We start from the raw sequence: 20613 nt of genomic DNA on the forward strand, positions 1-20613 counted from the left end.
TTGCATTCTAGGATGACGTGCGCGGTGGTCTCTTCTCCCTGACACAAGTCGCATCGCGTGCTGATGCCGGGTTGAAATTTTGCATAATGCGTTTTAGTTCTCATCATACCGGTTCTGGCCTCGAACAGCAGCGCGCTCCCCTGGGAATTATCAAAAAAGCTCTCCTTGGCGATGTCTTTCTTTCTCTCTCTGTACAATCCCAGTGCCCTCTTCCCCTCCATACGTGAACGCCAGACTTCTGTCTCAGATTCCTTAACTTGGTTTACGCTTTTCTTTTCGTCCCTGGATTTCGTAAGGTATTTAGACGCGAGCTTCCTGGTGCGCTTCCTCCACCGCGTGTCCACGTTCTTTAAGTATATGTATGACAAAACCCTCCTGGCCCATCTTTTGTCTCCCAGTTTCCGGACCCTGTTCTCGTACCGAAGTTTGCTTTTTGCTTCCCGTCCCTCAAACCGTTGCAGCACAGCGCCATTTCGGGCCCTAACGGCGACGGATCCCAACAGTAGGTAGTTTCATCCGCTGGATCGCGCATAGGGTGCTCCACAACGTGGTCACCGGCCGCCATATTGGTGGGCCCAACGCATTCTGTCGTCTGCATTTAGTTCAAGCGTGGCTGCCCGTATTTTTTAAAATTTACTTTAAACTAAAGGGCATGTCATGCCAGTTTGTTGCAGCTTTGAGTGCACTTTAAGATGAGGAATAGGGAGTTTCATCGCCAGGGCCTATACTCCACCCCATTGCTGGTGGTGAATAAAATAATTAGCCCCTTCAGAATAGCGATCAAGGTCTTATTGCAGAACACACACAGAGACACTCGTAGAACATAATATGATAAAGGAAAAAGTCAAACGAGAACCGTACAATACCAAACCACATAATAACGAACGGGAACCGCGGAACACCACACGAAAACCGAACAACAAACGAAAATAAACAAAAAATATAAAAACGGAAGTACCTTACAGTAACAAACAGTGTGAAACCTTCCTGAGCAAGCATAATTAATTTTATAGGTTGACATTCACCAAATTCACCTTCATGCGTATGCGCCCTGTTATGACCCCCTATTCGGAATACAGGCAGCGGAGAAGAAAAAGAAGGCAATTACATTACAGCCAATACAAAAAAAAAAAAAATACAGGAACACGGCTGAGGCACGTTTAGAATACATCAGCACACTGATTCCTAAGAAAGATGCGTGCTAATCAGCAAGGAGGAGCGCTTAAATCGCAATAAATACTCCAAATCAAATTGCTTCCCATTGTTTCCTATGGGAGCAGCCGGCGCCAGTGGGCCCTCCAACATGGCGGCTGGTTGCCGCACATCTCTCCTTCGCGTCCCTCTCATATGCGCGATCCAGCCTTTATACATAGAGATCAGTGGTTTCATCGGTGGGTTTTGCATGGTGTCTCAAACGGTATGGTGCCAAGGAAAGCTACAAAACCTGTAGGAAATCCACCGAAAAAGCGGTGCTTCTTGAAAAGAGCGAACAACTCGAGACCGTGTATTTGAAAGTACCGTACCGCGTCGTCTGCTAAGCTACCACGTGTTGCAAAATTTGGGGCGCTGACGTTGCTGCTCACTCGCGCCACCTAGCCCAGAGAAATAGGCCCCGGCATCTTGCGGTCGTCGTAAGAACGAGAGACGAGTGGCATCGTGGTCGCATCTTACCCTTATCAAACCAGGTGGCAATGCATGCGTCAGTTGATTTTTATTGTATTTTCTTCGTATTTCTCTTCGCTCGCAAAATCTGCGGAAGCCTCATGCGCGAATGAACGTTTTTGGGTAGCTGCGAAACCAAGTGCGTGTGTCTGAAGCGCTACGCGAGGTATCCTAACATCTGTTCCGGTCAGCAGTTGCATACGTTTTCTATCGGACCATCCACACGGAAGCAGAAGCAACCATTGTGCCCTGCGTATTTCTGCGAGGTATTTGATAACCATGCAAATCCATGTTCTTTGCCCATTTCATGCTGTTCCTGCACAAATGAATGTTTTAATGTTTGCTGTATTTCGTTTCGACTAACAGCTATGAAATACCTGATGCCCGATGCATGATATTGATATTGGCCCACACGATAAAAATATGAGCAATACGACTTTCGCACGCGTGCCGGTCTCCGCCCGGTGTATCTGTATCAGCAACTGCACGACCCCACAAACAGCAGCTTTAAGAAGCATTTTGATGTAGACTAAGAAACAAAAGTTCTTACGTACAAACCGGCCTCTACGCTGAACAGAAATCTTATGCGAGTGGTCTCGGCAATAACCTGCCAAAACTTACAGAAAGAATTGGAAATCGCACAGTGTAGCCCTGGAAGATGAAACATGAAAAAGCGTGATAAATTCTTAGAGTTGACATATATTTTGACATTAACAAAGGCATATGAAAAATAGAAAAATACTGGCATGTGCTATTTCGAATTATATAAAGTACAGTTGAAAATGTTTTAATGCTGTAATGCTCCTAGTGTTCATGATGGAAATTGGACCGTTTTGAAGCTAGAACAGACGAGCCGACAAACAGTGAACCCAAAACTCCGTTGTACTTTGTACTCCTTTCATCTTGCCTAGTTACCTCTGTGTTGCAGTGTTGTTACCTCTGTAATTATTCTTGCAGGCAAACAGGTCATATCTTTCATTTTTCCTGTTGCCGTCATGCTTCCAATAGCAGCCCCATTAAGTCTCGTTTCTTTCATCCAGCGATGTGAACAGGGAAGTGGTAGGAGTGACTGGTACTCAGTGGAAAGGTTTTGAAATGACAGGGAAATTACGGGGACCGGACAATTGCAGCCTACCCTGTAAAAAGCACCCCTTTCTGCGTCATTCTTGCACTAGGCAGCAAGAATAAATGTTATGGTGTCGTTTGAATCCTCCATGCTGGAATGCCTCGCATTGCTTGTACGTCCATGAAAAAATACAAGTCACACGATAAAATACTTGGGAAGGTTAAGAGAGCATACCAGCTCTCAGTCCCAATGTATTTCCCATGGAACATATTTTATGCGTTTTCTCGGCAACCACTATACAGATTTTAACGTCGGTGGTTTCATTGTAAAGAGGAAGCCAAGATGCATTAAATAATGCAGAAAGAATTTTGATATATGCCTTAATTTCTTTACTGTGATGTCAGAAAGTAAAAAAAAAAAACTTTTTTTCTCATCCCTCTTTGAACGGGCCATTAAATTTCTATAGCAATTGTGAAAATATGTTTGTCGTCTTGTAATGTGAAAATATTCCAGGAATCGATAGACACCAAATTTATCTGTCTAACATTTTTCATTTTTATAAAGCATGAAATATAAGTACACATACACACCTACTGAAAGCCCAGCGAACCATGTCGTTCTGTTTCGCACAGAAAAAACTGCACTGAAAATTTTGACGGTATCCATCCGCCAAGCAAGCGATGCGTATGCAATGTAGTTCTGGCTGGTATTGGGGGGGGGGGGGGGGGGGCATGTGTATTCCACATTTATACTCTATCGCACTGGTTATCAATTTGCTAAGGAGCTCTGTTCAGAAGCATACAGAAGCAGTGAGATTGTGTGCTATGAACTGGGTTCAGGAATTGTGTTTTCTGTCTGACTGAGTGAAAATTTGTACACTGTGGAATAATCCCAAGAAGCACAATTTGCCAAAAGTTCATGTACGCCGGTGAAACCTCCCTGTGTCAGAGGCTCGTGGTGCAGTCAAAACATGTCCTAATTAGGGAGGTGTCTGAGTTAGAGAATAGAGTAAAAAGAAAAAAAAAAACAACAGAAGATATGAAATTTAACCAAGGCATTGTGAAATTTCAATTTCGAACCTGTAACTTCACTTGATACGGGAAATGACTAGCTGGAATGCATATTCATGATGAATGCTGGTTATTATCCTTATACTATTACCAAAAGCTTCAGTTGGCACCAGATTTTTTGCCATGTTCCTCTTGCAATGCAGTAAAATTTTTAGGACACTTTCTCCAGGGCTCTGGTGCTGTGTACTTTTCAATGTCTCTTTGGTAATGGAACACAAGTAGTAACAGGGTAACACACAACAGGACAATGACCTAGATTGACAAGAGCACTAACTCCCTTTGAAAATGCCTGCAGATTACCTTTGGGAGAAAAAAAGGGGTTGACCTGCCTTTGCGCTTTCCAGCACAAAGGATAGATATGATTTAGAAGATCAAGGCCACATTTACTCTGTCCTACTTCTGAGATAGGGGAGTGTCTGACATAACGAATTTGCTTCCCATGTACTAGCATTTGGAGCCTGGCCTGGCCTGGCCTTCTTGTCTGGCATAAGGAGTTGTGCGAGGTAGGGAGATTACACCTTACATAGGGGTTGCTGGCAGGCATCCTATCAGTGGTTTCATCTCGCGGAGCTGCCAACGAAGAAGACAGCCTCGATCTACTCGTCCATTCCTATATGCACTTGCACTTTCCATATACAGTTGAACCTCTTTCATATAATCACAACCATTCCTGCCGAGAGTCATGAAACAAGTTGCATATTAATGAACAGTATATACAAGGACCATTCAAGGTTGACAGACAGAGGAATGCTCAAGAAAAATCAGTGCGTAGATGTAATTGAATAAAACTTTAGGCGGACTAAGTACAACCCTTCTCGTGTCAGCGGCATATGCAGCAGCGGCAGCTATCATGGCAGCAAGCAGTGTGTCTGTAGCTGTGGAACAACGATGTATGATGAAGTTCCTTTTGAAGGAGAACATCAAACCAGCTTTGAGAGAAAACCAGAGATTTTGCAGATATTTCAGGGACAATGTGTGGAACAAACAACATCAAGGGGAAGAGTGTACAAATGGTGCAGACAGTTTCGCAAAAGGACGGGATAGGGTGACGAATGAACCACTGAACCACATGGGCACGTTCATCTGACTGCAGTCACGCCAGTGAACATCGCAAGCAATATGAGCAGTCATCCTAGAGAACTGGCGGGTGACAGTTCGGGACATTATAGCCCAGCATAATATTAGTGTCTGCAGTGTGGAGACAATCATCCACGAGCACTTACTGCTCCGCAAAGTCTGTGCAAGATAGCTTCCCTGACACCTTACTTGTGTACATAATGGAGCGTGCATTGCAGCCCCTGAACAGCTGCTGTACCAGTTTCAATCCGAGGGGGACGAATATTTGCAATCTATCACCACATGCGATACAACCTGGATGCGTCATTTCACCCCAGAGAAAAAAAAAAGAAACTGCATGGAATGGTAACATAAGGCTTTCCCACCGCCAAAGAATAGCAAAATGCAGCCGTCTGCTGGGAAGTCCATGGGAACTGTCTTCGAGGGCATGCAGGGTGTCGTCGACTTCTTAGAGCAAAAGGTCACGATTAGTGCCCAGTACTATTCCACTTCGATAAGGTGTGCCGTGCAAAATGCAATTCACAAGAAAAGGTCTGGGATGTCGTCCGGAAGGGTAATTCTTCATTACAATGCCCAGCCTCACACCGTTAATTTGATCTTAGGAACCCTGGCCGAAATGTGCAGAGGGGTTTTGCTCCATTGCCATTGCAGCCCAGATTTAGCCTCAAGAGCTTATCATTTGTTTGTTACGTTCCACACAGATGGAGGCCCTCCAGAAAGGTGTCCTGCAGTGACTATGACAACAGCACACTTCTTTTAAATCCAAAGGCATCAAAGAGTTGCCACAGCGATGACAGCGGTGTCTAGACGCACACAGGGAATACTTTGAAAAACTGACAGAGTTTGGTGCTTCCCGAGCTTTCCGTTGTATTTAAAGACGTAAGCCTCGGTCAACCTTGTATGATATGCACCAAAGGAAACCCACTGTGTGTAGCACAAGGTTGTGATATTATTCACACGAGAGGAGATGTTGAGTGTATAACATCTTGTTTGTGGAAGAAATCTGATAAAAGTGTCTGCATAGTTACATTTTCAATCTGTAATTTATTTCAATGATATTACTGCATGGCAGGCAGGACACTTGTAGATCACGAGGACCACTCTTTCGACCACTGGCGGTCATGATATCGGGGGCAGAATACACGAGTTTGCTCCCTATTTGTGCAAGGAATCTCTACCATTGTCTGATAAACGAATTTGAATGTTAACAAGCAGGGTTTACATGGGGACAGAATGGTTCCTGAGCAAAACGACTAACGAACACTATATTAACAAGGTTAGTCTGTACTGCACTGTTTGGAATAGGACTTCAATGGGGAGGCCGTGCTGTCTGACAAGTTAATGAGTGAGTTATTGGATGACACTCATGATACTGGTTATTCTGTGAGAATCTGTTGGTTATCAAAGGAGGAGTCCAGAACACACAGGACAGACACCGAACAACATACAGGTTCCAGCGACAGGAGTTTGTTAAATTTCTGTCCTGTGTGTTCCTGGCTCCCCCTTTGGTGATGTCACTTTTCTACCAAGGAGCCCACATTCTGGTGTTAGATCAACCTATCGATGCTTTTGTTTATAGATGCATTTAAAGTAAACTAATAATAATGGTTCACTGCCATATCTAGAGATATATTTGCGGATCTATACCACTACGATCTACAATAGTGGAAAATAGCACCAGTGTCTGCAATGTATTGAGCTCATTCTGTATTGCAGAAACTGTCTTGCATGATTGATCTGTTCTCATAACCTGTGAGAGGATTTTCCTATGCTCTATCTTGGCATAGCACCATGGAAGCACACATCCAAGATAAGATGGCCAGTAAGAGAGGCAGATAAGAGGACCAGTAATGGGTGCTACAGATAAAGTGGCACAGAAACTGTTTTGTTGCTTGGTGGTATGTGGCAGGACGAAATATATTTTCGTTCTTCTTTCGTGCAGTCAGTTTTGAAGGAAGTCTGCTTAATTAGCCAGCTGAACATTAGGGGTACATGCAGTTGAAGATATTTTTTCTTCCTATTGTAAGAGAAAAGACAGTCCTATCAGTCTGATAGAAAACTCTATCTAAAAGACACAGTATGGAACACATTTTAGGCACAAAAAAAACACGCAGTGTTAAAAATTCTGAGAAAAAACACATTTGAGGTATTGGAAGAAAAACGTGAGCAATTCTGATGTCGCAGAACCCACAAATTTTTAGGCAAAAAACTCCCAAATATTTAAAATTTGTGAGGAAAAACATGTACAACACCCAGATTTGGGGGACCAATTAATATTTGAGTCACACAGATCCAAAAGTTTGTGGAAAATAACACAGCCAATATTCAGTTTCTGTGATGGTACTACTCTTGGTAGCCCAACCACACAATTCCCAAAATTTGACAGAGAAAATGCGCACTGTGCAAATTATACAATAATCAGAATTCTACATAAAAATCACACGCAATTTCCAAAATTTAGGATGTCTGGGAATTCAGAAAAGAAATCAGTTTGGAAAAACAGCAGAAAGCAGCCAATGAGGCATTGGTATAGTAGTAGAAAACAGCTTAATCGGTTAGTTGAGCTAGAATGGCCTCACATGTGAAGTTTTGTTTCTGGAGACCCTAAAAAGCTAGATGCACGTGGTGACCTCTCCCTACGCACGGCTTATTGAATACGGTTTTCAGAACACAGAGCGGTCTGCTCGCGTTCCTGGCTTATGGCTCTGTCGTGGCTAACAACTAAAACCTACAAAAGAAGAAGAAAAAAAGAAAAAAAAAGTTGTGTGTAAACGGATCATTACTCTGATCAATGGAGTTACTAATTTCTAAAATTTCAAACCGTTGCCTTTCAATAAGTGTGTGATACATCAGCCAAGGAAAACCGCCACAAAATTCGAACCAGAAAGTTTAAGCAAATATGGTAAAAAAAAAAATATTGATGCCACTGGCAACATACAGTGAACTCCCGTTAAGACGAACACGAGGGGACCGCGGAAATTTGTTCGTCTTATCAGAAGTTCATCTTAACAGAAGGACCCAAAAGTGTCATAGAAAATGTCAAAAACAGGGTAGCAATTGTGAAAAGGCATATTGGCAACATGGCAGCATACAATAGCTTACTTCCTGCCAGTTTGGCCACCTACTGAAGCGTTATTAAGCCGCTGGTTGCCCACTGCTGCGCACGCGGATAGAATGGGCCCTAACAGCACGCGAACGGCAGTTCCCCCGAGACTGCACGCGAATTGCGCAATCGCACGTGCCGCACTGTAAGGAGCGAACGTATTCCGAATGCCTGCACATCAAAAGACACCACAAAGTTTGGGTTTCATGTTATGGTGCACTTGCAAAAGGGGGAAAGGCTGTGTGTGGTCGGCCCAAATAGGGAGGGCTAGATTTTGAACTTTTCGCCATCCCGTAACGTTTGCTAAACGCTCGTGCTCCCCGGTTGACGGCCAATGCGCGTGACGGAATGAGCGCGCAAATTTTGAAAAATAGCTATAACGATCGCTATGTGCAGATCAAGATTGAGCCCCAAACGACCACAGAGTCTTTCTGCGTGGCGGGGGTGGTGGAAGCTGAGCCCCAAAGGTGCCGTGTGCACAGCATCACGTGCCTTCCTCGCTTCCGTGCGTGCGGCGAAGCCCGTTTACAGGCGCCGCGGGCGCCGGAAAAGTTTGGGTTATCCGAAGTGCCCGCGGTGTCTGTTCGTGTTAAGCGGAATTTTTTTACATAGCGTCTATGGGAAAACAAACAAATGTCCGTAATTTGTTCGGCATAACCGGAAATTCGGCTTAAGCGAGTTCGGCTTAACGGGAGCCCACTGTAGTTGTGTCATGGCCCATTAGGTTGCTTTTGGTTTGAAGGCAATGTAATTACTTTGTGGCAGGAGCCTCGCTTATATATATATGTGGTCAAGGTTGTCTGATACGGCACACATCCTGTGCTTGTGTGCGCAATCAAATGGCTTCCGCAAGGGGAAATTTTGCTATTGACAGGTACATGGTTTGGCTCATAAGCATTCGGGTAAGCCCGCCAAAACGTGGAATTGTTTTTAATGACTGGTCTCATGTTGTGAAAGGAGCACTTTTAACAGAACCGGTCGCACAGCTGCTATATGAATATTTAGTAGTGTACTTGCAAGGGACGTGATTTTGCCATATTTGGTCTCATTATCCCTGGCAAAGAAGAACAATTGGGCTACAGGAACACCCTCACCCTTAGTGGCGTGTTTCATGGTATGCTTTGTCATTGAGTGCTTAAGCAATTCCAAGCAGGTGTTCACTGTGCTGTATCCTCACTGTGGCCCTTTTCAGTTCATACTTCATAGAAGTGCTTATCTTCTGACCAATGTCCTGCATCTTATCTTTTCAGTGGTCAAAGTGGGCAGTGGAAGAAGGGCTCTTGAGGACCTGTTTAACGCTTGACTCGTGCAATGAACTTCATGAGGAACAATTTACTTGTCTGAGTCATCAGGAGGGTAGAGGACGGGACAAACATGCTCCCCTTGATCAACGGCACGGGTGAACCCGACAAGCTCACCATGGTGGACGTGTTCATAGATGCAGGATCTGAGCAGACGCTGAAAGAAGGGGCACTCAAAGTACTTAATGTTGCACGGCCCCATTGGTCGGCAAAGAGTATACGCTACAAGGTGAACAAAGTGTTATTCTATGTTGGTTGTGACCGCTTAAAAGGGGCTTGATGTGACAAAGATTTGACAGACATTTTTTCATAAGCAGTTCACTTACATTGTGCACCCATTATACTGCACACCCGAGTATTGACCTCTGGTGTCGGATTGGCCACAGGGAGCTTTGACCATTCCTACTGGCCATGCCATTACTACTAAGACCATTCATAAGCAGGTTGCCTCTCCCGGTGGTTGGCTGTGTGCCAGGGATGCTTAGCATAATGCTCACATTGCTAAAGATTAGTTTTGGCCAGAGATTTTCCCTGCCCCCTTCCTTTTTTTCCTTCGTGCATTACAAAGTGAGATACAAAGAGACAAAGTGAGAAGTGGGAAGATAACTTGCAGAAAAGTTTACCCTCATGCGGGCAAGATTTCACTCGGGCAGTAGTTAGTGTATGCTATCGGGTTTCCAATAGCAGAGCAGATATAGAATGTAAAAGTTACGTATAATGACAGAACAAATATCTCCTCCCATTTTTCTCACGTCAATTGCTGTGCCAGCTATTTACAGATGGTCTCACAAATACCCTGTTGGGCTGCTGGGACGAGGATGACGAAGAGGGGGTTCTGCTACGCATTTACGGCAGGAATACGGAGCTCATTATTAACAGGTCTGCAGAAGTGGTCAGCATGCAGCTGTTGCATGAGCACAATTTGGCTGCCCCCCTGCACTGTGCCTTCCGCAATGGCCTTTGTTATGGATACAACCCAGGACGTGTGGGAGACGTTGACCTCGTCCGGGAACCCCATGTCTCCAAGTGAGTTCTTCTTTTTTTTTTTTTAACACTGTGCTAAGAAGGTGTGGGTTTCAAGGAATTTTGATCAGTTTCCTGTCATATAGAAGGTGAAAAAAGTTTGAAGGAATTTGGGGCTTTTTTGGTGGGGCGAACATAGGGTATTGAATTTTTGAAATGCTGAATTGCAATTGAATTGTGCGAGCACCCTTAGGTAAAAGTGTGGATGTTTCTTTGGTTACTTGCTATTTTTACTTCTCTCGATGTTTGTACTTTCTTTGGTGTTCTTACTTTTCTTGTTACTGTTACTGCCGTATTCATGCTCTGCTAGGTTTCTCAAGGCCACAGTACGTTTCGAGGGGCATTCTGCCGTGTTCTTGCTAGCGTAATGTGCTCCGAGGGGTGCTATTTCTGAATCTCAAAATGCACTCATGCAAGGGCATGTTGGACCACCTTCCAGAAGCCCTCGAGCATTCCGAGTGAGCTTCAAACGGAGTGGATGATTGTGGCGACATTGATCGTTAGGTTAAGGAAAACAGCCAGATCGTACAATGCAAATGCATGACTGAAGCAATAAGAGAGGGCCTCTTGAAGCGCACTTGGCTCGAGGGCAGAACAAACAACGGCGGATCAAGAATACAGCAGTTACTGCTTATACAATTCTTACTATTCTGCGTAGTACTATTCTTCTTTCTTGTTTTTTTTAGTATTGCTAGCATCTTTACATCTTATGTCTGTGTGGAACCTTCTTACTCTTCTTAATATTCCTACTTTTCTTTCTGTTCCTATTTTTCTTACATTTTTTATTAAACATTTTATGTCATGCATGTTTTCTTTTATTATTATTATCAGTCCTGACAACCTGAGTGTGCTACCAATAAGAATTAAGAGACTTTCCCCGTTAGGGGACACATAACTATCTTCCAAAGTACCATATTTTCCAATGGATAACGCGTGAGTCGTACGTAGGAAAAAGTGTTGCAGAAGGGCACTATGCGTTATCTACCGGTACGTATTGTACATCAGAGTTCTTTTCTCTTTTTTTCTTCTTTTCTTTTTTTTTTTTTCGGGAGAATATTGAGCTACCTATGAACTCAATATAACCTCGCGTGGGTCTATTGTGGCAGTCTCTTAGGAGGTTATGAGGTGGGTTGACCTCTTGCAAAAAAGGACACTGGGCTTCCCAGGTCCTGGTCCTGGTGATGACAGTGACCTTTCTCTGCAGCGCCATTGTTCTTGACCGAGGGCGACATGGCACACGTGAGTCAGCCTAGTGTCAGGGTCGGGTTCGATTGTGCCTAAGGCACAATAATGGCGTATTCCATTGGCAGAGCTCGGGCAAATTCTTTGCCCCGGGAAGGGACAAGAACTGTTCCATTGGCAGAATCGTGTCAGACGCTGAATGTTTCATTGACGGAGCAAGGGCAAAACGTTTGCTCGAAAGAGCAATAGTTTTTGACCCACGAGACCAAGACTAACCCAGGAAAACACGGGCTCATGTGCTATCCACAGCGCGTGCATCATACCTCGAACGATTGTTAGCATTCCATTGACAAAGCAAACCCGTGTGACCCCGCCGGGAGCATGCACTCAAACCCCACCCAGCGCGGGGCAATATCTGCTCTCCCAATGGAATACGCCATAAGTAATCAATGTACAGCGCAATGTACTCAGTGTACAGGTTTTGGTTACTGTGTATATTATGGGCAATGTAGAACTTAGTTCCTGCTCAATAGTACAGGGTTTGGATCTTTGGCACTGTGGTGCACGTTATACATAGAACTTTTTCTAACTTCCACAAATTTTAGGGGTGTTATAGTTATACATCGGTGAATTATACATTATACTTAGGCAGTGACTTTTTTGGGTTAAACCCGGTTCTGCCCGGTTATTCCCCCCGAACTGACCTCCGACCAATTCAGGTTAAACCCTATTTCTCCCCGAATTCCAGTCACTATGAAATCCTCAAGTGACGTTTCCACTGAAGACGAACAAAGGTTGCCACGTGTAACGTATGTAAGAATGGGTCACTTACGTTCCCAGCAATACACCCATGTGTGTCAACTCTGTCTATGCCTTCGGGGATTACCGCTAGAAGGTCACGATCCCGCCAAAAAAAAAAAAAAAAGAATGAAAAAAAGAGAGAGAGATTAGGAAAGGGCTTAACAGACAAGAGGAGAAACAAACACCCGATAACACCCGAAGGCACAATTATTGCCCGATTTCTCCCCGAATTACAGATTTAAAAATAGCGCCAGATTTTTACCCCCCGAATCTGAGAAAGGCATTTAACCCAAAAAAGTCACTCCCTAATTATACTCCAGAAAATATGTCATATTGTTAGTCATTCCCTTGTCATACAGGTTGATCGCTCAGACTTTAGCACGAATGCATTCAGTGGCACTGTACTGCGAAGGACCAAACATTGAGCCCTCTCTGTTCCCGACTATGCACAAGTACCTGTCCCTCATGCCCACAGAGTTTGCTGACCTCAAGAAAAACACTAGGTACTCTTTGGTCATTCATGCTCTTATCTTACTGGTTCTCACGAATTGTAATATGAATCAATGTGGCAATGTCAGCTGCAGGTACCAGTTACCTATACAGGGTAATTTTTTTTTAGCTGCACCAAATTTTTAAAACAAGACGAATTTAATTAGGACACTTTCAACTTTGTCATTAGCTTAACTGGTTTGGCAGCCATTAGGAGTAAGCTTGCTTGTGCAGTGAAGTGCCTAATGAACGGATATACTGTGATAATATCAATGATAAAATCAAGCACCCTGTATAATACAGCCTTAATTCAGCAACTTCGTAGGAATTGTTTCAAGAAGGCCCTGTAATTGCAGAACAGGAAACTTACAACTTGCAATCTTCCTATCAGGTTCCTCAAATGTATACCGAACAAGTCTGAGCTCGAACAGGAGGTGAAGCTACTCGAGGATCATCTCTCGCAGCTGGGGTCCCCGGTGGTGTTTTGTCATAATGACCTACTTTTGAAGAATTTTATATACCAGGAAAAAGAAGGTAGTTTTTTTCCTATGAACCCATAAACTTGTTGCATGTCATATAAACTGCTCAGAATGTCCGGCACAAAAAATACTATACTGCAGTATGCTGTATACTGATCTATAACTACCTACGTTTGGGGGCGAATAAATGTAACCGTAACTCTTTTCTACTTTCTACTGCTTCTGCTTTCAGCAGCTAGCTGTAACTGTAGCTTGCTTTTTTAATAACTTTTCTTTGAATAACTTACCCATGACTGATGTCTTGTTTGAATAGCCCTAAGATGGACCTCTTCCTAGGATGGAAACTTGTCAAAATGTACTTTACGTTTTAGTTAATTTGCCACTTTTCTAAATGGAGTCCCTCTTGATGGGTAACCTGCACATGTGCAGTCACGGGTGCGAAATGGGTAGCATGGCATGCCAGATCAGGTTTCATTGTTCTAGGGTAGTCTCTTTTATTTCCTGTTTCGAATAGTAATTCAGCCTTTCTCACGCGAATTCTCTTAACATTGTGGACAAGAGTAAAGAGTAAATACAATTTTATGAGAAACGAGAATTCCTAGAACGCTTCGAGGCTTCCATCAAAAATGCTAATTTCCTTACTTTGTACGCTTTCAGACAAAGTGATATTCATAGACTTCGAGTATGCAAATAACAACTTCCAGGCATTGGACATTGGCAACCACTTTTGCGAGTTTTGTGGTACGTAGCTTTATGCGTCATGCTCCACTAAGCAAATGTTACGCAGTCCATGTATTTATTGGGCACAGGGGTCGATGGCTTCGATAGCTCCTTGTACCCCGGCCGAGAGTTCCAGCTGAAATGGCTTTGGCATTACCTCGAAGAATGGTACACCCTCACTGGGAAAGGTCCAACAGTTACGGACTTGGATGTAGAACTCCTCTACGTACAAATTAACAAGTTCTCCTTGGTAAGAACGTGCACGGACCAAAGCGGGAAGAATGAACATTGCTTAGCCTTTCTTGTTTCCCATAGGCGTCGTGCATGTTCTGGTGCCTCTGGGCTTTGATTCAAGCAGCACACTCTACAATCAAGTTTGATTTTCTGCAGTAAGTGCTTCACTCGGCTTTTGCAACGTTATCACACTTCGGGTAGTAAGAAAGGTTCTGAATAGCATCAATAATAATCAATAAATATCAATATCAATAAATAAATGAATATCTGTCGATAAATATAAATATCAATCAATAAATATCAATACAGTCGCCGACTGATTTTTCGGACCCCGATTTTTCGGACATGCTCGATTATTCGGACTCGTTCGCGGAACGGCCGCGGGTCCCATTGAGGTGATTTATAAGAACGTCCAAATTTTCGGACGCCGTGCAGCTCCGTCGCTCGATATTTCTGACTCTGTTTGCCCAACCCGCGAATTTCTCTCTTGGGGTGACGGAAAATATTTGTATCATCTGAAATTCGTATCAAAAGAAATCAACCAACTAAAATAATGAAGCAAAAAAATTGGCAGTGATTATTGTTGACTTTCCATTCCTCTGAGTAGAAGAGGTCTGTCGTAGCGCCTTTGCGTCTTCGTTTTTGGCCAACGGCCCAGCACGTGCAGTCTGCCCGCGAGTCGCGCTACAGCGCTGTAAAGCGAGCTTCACCTAAAGCACGCATGCGTTAGGTGAAGCCGACTTGCGGACTTGATGACGACGGTGCCTCTGATAGTGTACATTGACAAAATGTCGCTTCGGGAAATAGAAGCTGATGTTATCAGGAAGCGCGTTAGGAAAGCACCGACAATTTTTTCCAGCCTACTAGGGCTTAGTAAAGTTTATTTTGAAGCGAAATTCGTTTTTTCGGAGTGCTCGATTATTCGGACTTTTGCGCGATCTCCGCCGAGTCCGAAAAATCGGACGGCGACTGTATCAATAAAACAAATAGATTAGTCTTACACCACACTCTTAAAACAGGACTTCACCACGCAGCATGAAGGCCAACCATTGCACCGAATGATACCGTTATACCACTCCTGATTTGTGGAAAATGCAGGGCGTACGCCTTTTGTGACAATTAACATAACTGCACACCTCCCATTTTTAACCAATCAGGGCAGAACGATGTCGTTCGGAATGGTGGTGATTTAAGTGCGTGCTGTACGTTGTTCTGTTTTAAGAATTCACTGCAGTGAAGATGTCAACGTTAGTAAGCGGAATCTAGTGGACGACCATGTCCCTCATCCACATGGCAGCATTGTTATCGTCGTGCAGGCAAGAGTGTATTTGGCAGCAGGAGACGACAACAACATTGCTGCCATTGTGTTTGTTGTGAGCGAAACATGCTCAACTATTGCTCTGATGGTCTTCGAAAGGTAGCAAGGTGCAACAAAGGGGGAATATTACATACGATAAGTTATGAAAATGAAGAAGTTGCATACTTAGATTTATACAGTTGAACCCTGTTTATAATAGTGGATTGCACAGCATCCAGAAAAGTAAACACTGGGACAGATTTCAGTTCATGCAATTTACCTTCGCGCATCCGGGCTCCACTTTGAGGCTTATGAAAAATTTATAGTCCTACCTTGTTAAAAGTACTCTGTATCTGTACAGAAGATCGTTGACATAGCTTGTCGGCGTAGTTCTTCGGAGCGTTCAGACACATTTTTAAAGCTGCTTCGTACTACTGTGTTTCAATTAGAGCTGTGCGTATAGCAAAATTTCCAATGCGCATAGTTTTTTTGTTCTGCTTTTCACTTAAATTGCGAATCGAATCCGAATAATTTCTTCAGATGACGAATCGAATTCGAATAATCAGAAAAAGCCCAATTCGAATAATTTCGAATACCTCACGGTGAAATATTTTGTGATGTTGTGCTCATTAGATGATGATGTGCTCCGAACATGTGAGCCTTTTCAACGAGCATAACATATCGTAAGAGAAGGGTCCCTCTGTGTTGCGTATGGTAGACTGCATTAGTGGGATGAACCGCATTGAAAGTTAGTCAACATGTTCCATGCAGCCTGCTTTTGTGTGCGTCTACTCATTCCTATGTTTACGTTGTGAATTTCCTGTACTTGTTTTAGGAACTGCATATATTTCCATCTGTTACTGAACATAACTCTCAAAGTTGGGAGTACATTTACTGGAACCTGCAGTGCCCGGAGTATAGTGTTGACCGTGAGCTCACAAAATTCGTAGACTTTAATGACAGAATATTCTAAACACTGTAAAGTGGGCTTCACCTAACTCTTGGATGTAATGAGGTGAGACCCCCTTGCAGGATGGTGATAACAATACCTCGCTTCACTACTATTTGAAAAATATTCGAAAATTTTGAATACTAAAAATAGGTTGTGCATTCAAATAGCATAAGTTATTCGGTTCATATTCGAAATTTCGAATATTCGCACAGCTTTAGTTTCGATGAATCTGTCTGGCAAAATCTGCATGCGACGTCAGCTTTTCCGTTTGACATTTCTGTCCGCACCTTTTTGCCAGTTTACTAGAGATGCCTCGTAATCTGATAACAGCGAGCCATGGAGCCAATTACATTACCTCTTGTCACGCATCTGCTATGACATTGTAGCTTAATTGACTTAATTTTCTGGCATTGTACATATTTTTGTTAGCTTGCCCAAAAGTTGAACTTGCTGAAACCTCCCGTTTGCGATCCGTCCGCTGCTTACCAAGGGCTATGCATAAGTTTTCAGACAGAGCGATTGCTATCAGAACCATAAAAGTGCTGTTGTGCCGACCAGGCTTAAGCATTACGTAACCTATAGGTAAAGCCCCTAGCTTTCTGTGGTGGAAAATTAATGCATATTTCTGAAAATTGGGATTCACAAATCTGCGGGATTCTACAGGCAAGAGAAAACAAGCAAGAAATTGTTGCAATATTCTCCCAGATCGCTTACCGACTTGTTCCGCGCGCCTTTCCAGCCTTTCGTAACTCTTCAGGATGCAAAGAAAATAAGTCTCAACTCTGACAATTTCTCTTCGGGCGGTCGTGTTAAATTTTATTTTGTTGCGGCATATTCAGCCATGTAAGTGCCAAGAGTATCAGTCGCGTCAGGCATTGCAGTCGTAACTGAACGGGTTTAACCCACAAAAATGTCCCAGATCGATTGAATCCTTACATAATTCTGTAACATATTGAATATTCCATAATAAAAACACTATTCTGAGGGGAAGACGTCCATGAGACATGGCCAGTTCCGCAAAATTTTGCAGAAAGCTTGGGGCTCTAACTATAGGGAACTGGACTGCACGGAATAACACCACACATGTGTGACTAAGCGGACCATGCAAAACTAATACTTTCCCTTTCCTTTTCAGATTTGCAGTAGAACGCCTTACAATGTATAATGAAAAGAAGCAGGAGTTTATGGATTTATCTGTGCCAAAGTCCCAGGGCAATTCAAGCAACGCTGGATTTTTGCCCATATCCTCTTGTAATGTTCATAAATGAGAACTTTAGTACACCACGAGATAGTCATAATGATTAACAACAACAGCGCATTGCCTGTGATATTCCTCGACTTCTTATATTTGATAGCTTTAATCGCTGTTATAGTTCCTTTATTGGTGTCTTAAATTTGTAGCGGTTTCATGGGCAGGCCAAATAAGTTAACTCTAAGAAACACCACAGGACACCGTAAGCGAAGGTAATTGCGGTTCAAATAGTGATCGTTGTATTTCAGAGTTAAGATGTGTTAATAGTTGTCTACTATGGGGATGATGGCAGACTGTGGAAAACATAATCTCGAAACGGCTTACAAATGCATGTGCAAAGTATTTTTAAAAACTGAGGAGCCCTGTCGGTGAATCCCGTATTACCTCTGGTACATGGGTAAAATCAAGGTTCTTTTTTACTATATTGAGATTTTATTACATATTTATTACCAATTATGCACATTCATTTAGGTTTCTTTGCATATACTTAAGATTTCCTCAGGTGCCTTAAGTGTCACTTTGCACGGGAGATTATATTTTTTATGCCCGAAACGTGTTTTGTACACACCTTGACAAGCTGTGCATTTAGTGTTATCTCCACACGTTGATAGTCGTAGTAGTAAAATGACTATTGTGGTGTTGCATTGAAATCCACACATTCCAATAATCCTGCCACTGTTTGATAGCGCTCTTTGTATCTATTGTTCTCAATATGAAATAAGGGAATATTTTGCAGCCCGAGAGATATATCAGTCTCGGTTCCGGCTCAATGGCATGTGTCTGGTTCATGTGACATATGTCAGTGCAGGGAATTCAGTTTGAGTGATATATGTGGTTCTGTTGTACAGGTTGCACTATTTCTCGATGCACTGATTTTTGGTTGCGTTATGCCGATCCAGCTTTGGTGATGCGCTTTGGCTGCCACTATGTGTACTTCTTTGATCATGAGAAGAATGGTTTGAAAGCAAAAAAGCTCAGCTTTTATAAAGTTGTAAGTCCTTAATAGCTTTAGTTGTAATCCCTAATACATACAGCAAACTGCCTCGTACCACTGGTCAGTTTTATAACAGACATTGAGCTGTCTTTACCTTCTATGACTTTGAAAAGTGGATGACATTAGTTATGGTGTCTGCAACCATGGGAAGTGCTTGCCCAATTGTGCACACATCAAGTTTTGAGGATATGATAGCCATGGGTGCCATTTCAGAGTACTTACAAGAAAGAAAAAAAAGAAACTTAAAGAATTTTATACCTAGTATGTACATTTACTATATCACATTCCATGATATAACACGTGTATAGCACGTGTACAGCACAAGCATTTAATATACTGTTAACCCTATATGTAAATGTCCAAAATTTCTCAGAAATTGTTCATAAATCGTGGTTTTGAATGACTGAGTGACAGGGATGGAGAGCGTTATAATGAAAGGATAGCTCTTTGGAACTTGGTTTGACTTGCATTCCATTTTCCTACGTTTTGCTTCAGACTATGGATGTGGTTTCATGGGGACACACCCTTTATGGCGCCATATTCAGCAGCTACCACTGTGGTTATCGTCTCTGTACAAGTTTGAGTTCAAAATGATTAGCCCCATCGAACCCAAGCCATCATAAACTTTGGGATTTCTGAAGGTTGCTCCTGCCTTGGCAGGTATGCTATTTATTCCCAATTGATGGCTTTTGTTTTGCTCCTAAAAGTGCTGAGTGTTCAAAGTACAGAAGGAGATGGAAATTGATCTTCTGAGGCTGGAACACAGTAGAAAGGACAAACATAAGCCTGAAAACCGAAGAACAGTGAAAGAAGGAAGTCACTGAAAAGATTAGCCAGCTGTAGGACTCGAATCCACATCTTCTGGATTACCAATCCAGGGCTCTGCCAATTGAGCTAAGCTGACACCCTTGGAAGTCGTTGGGGACCAGCAATCCAGAAGATGTGGGTTTGAGTCCTACAGCTGGCTAACCTTTTGAATAACTTCCTTCTATCGTTTACAGAAGGAGGTTTCCTTACCTGTTCTTGCCCCAAGAACCTGGGTCACTGTTTCTGGTACAGTCGGTTTGTTGACCTTTGGCTAACATAGCTTAATCTGTTCCAAATCCTCAAAATAATGCTCCAAATATCTATTCACTGTTTGGAAATAAGGGTTCACAAAAACGAGGGAATTTGTAAACCTAGGGTTGCATATGTGAGGGTTGACAGCATATTCTTTTTAGGCATTTAAGAAAAAAACTAAATTTGAATACATGGGAGAGTCGAGTGTGTTGTTGTTGCGCTATAACTGTTCCTCTTGTCAGAATAACTGGAGTGAATAGATGTTTATGAAATGGGAGGGTACATGAATTTTGTGCAATTTTGCACAAATTTATAATAAATGAGTTTCACGCATTATTTTTCCGCAGTTGGGGGGACGATGATATACTCAAAATGCATTTGCATGCAAAATGAAATGGTTTGTTCATGAGTGGTTCTGGTGTGTGTTCATTGGTCTTTTGGGGGGAACCAGATGAGCCATTTGGTTTCAGCATATCGATTTGTACTTGAGTGGCAGAATGAATAAAACTGCTTGTTGGTGGTAACTTCAAGGTCATGCTAATGGAAGGGGGGGGGGCTAGAATATCCTACCTCCAGATGTGCTGCCTGGGTTTTCCAGGCTAGTGTCAGCACAGCTTCCCTTATGGCTGCTTAGGACACACACTAACCCCCATCTCTCTCTCTCTCTCTCTCTTTCTCCTTCCCTCTGTCCCCCCCTTTCCACCATTGTCCACATTTGGGGTGAAATGGGGGGTGAAGAGATCAGCCCTAATAGTGCACACAACCTGTTATATCGCCATTAATGTACACAGTAATCAATGTCTGTGTGTCAGATGTAAGTAATTTTTATGACATCCGTCGTGGATGCAGTAC

General features: G+C 43.0%; 1 protein-coding gene across 4 annotated transcripts; it reads left to right on the forward strand.

Moving 5' to 3' along the window:
* Positions 1-1631: 1631 nt before the first annotated feature.
* LOC135394150 (ethanolamine kinase 1-like) lies at positions 1632-20285 on the forward strand. 4 transcript variants are annotated; one of them, XM_064624700.1, is made up of 9 exons: positions 1632-1928; positions 9229-9508; positions 10049-10305; positions 12645-12788; positions 13166-13308; positions 13911-13994; positions 14063-14223; positions 14289-14362; positions 17592-20285. In XM_064624700.1, the coding sequence occupies exons 2-9, from the start codon at positions 9353-9355 to the stop codon at positions 17722-17724; spliced, it is 1152 nt and encodes a 383-aa protein (XP_064480770.1). In that variant the 5' UTR covers positions 1632-1928; positions 9229-9352; the 3' UTR covers positions 17725-20285. The 4 variants fall into 4 exon arrangements, with proteins under 4 accessions (XP_064480770.1, XP_064480771.1, XP_064480772.1 ...); XM_064624701.1 differs by lacking the exon at positions 1632-1928 and adding an exon at positions 8456-8880; XM_064624702.1 differs by lacking the exon at positions 1632-1928 and adding an exon at positions 8456-8852.
* Positions 20286-20613: the final 328 nt, after the last annotated feature.

Source organism: Ornithodoros turicata, chromosome 5 (genome assembly GCF_037126465.1).
Source record: "Ornithodoros turicata isolate Travis chromosome 5, ASM3712646v1, whole genome shotgun sequence".
NCBI classification, from domain to species: Eukaryota; Metazoa; Arthropoda; class Arachnida; order Ixodida; family Argasidae; genus Ornithodoros; species Ornithodoros turicata.

Excerpts from the sequence above, each read along its gene's own strand:
- LOC135394150 (XM_064624700.1), top strand. The coding sequence starts at position 9,353 with ATGCTCCCCTTGATCAACGGCACGGGTGAACCCGACAAGCTCACCATG. Across the intron at positions 13,309-13,910 it reads TATATACCAGGAAAAAGAAG|ACAAAGTGATATTCATAGAC; the intron begins GTAGTTTTTTTC and ends GTACGCTTTCAG. Across the intron at positions 14,224-14,288 it reads AAATTAACAAGTTCTCCTTG|GCGTCGTGCATGTTCTGGTG; the intron begins GTAAGAACGTGC and ends TGTTTCCCATAG.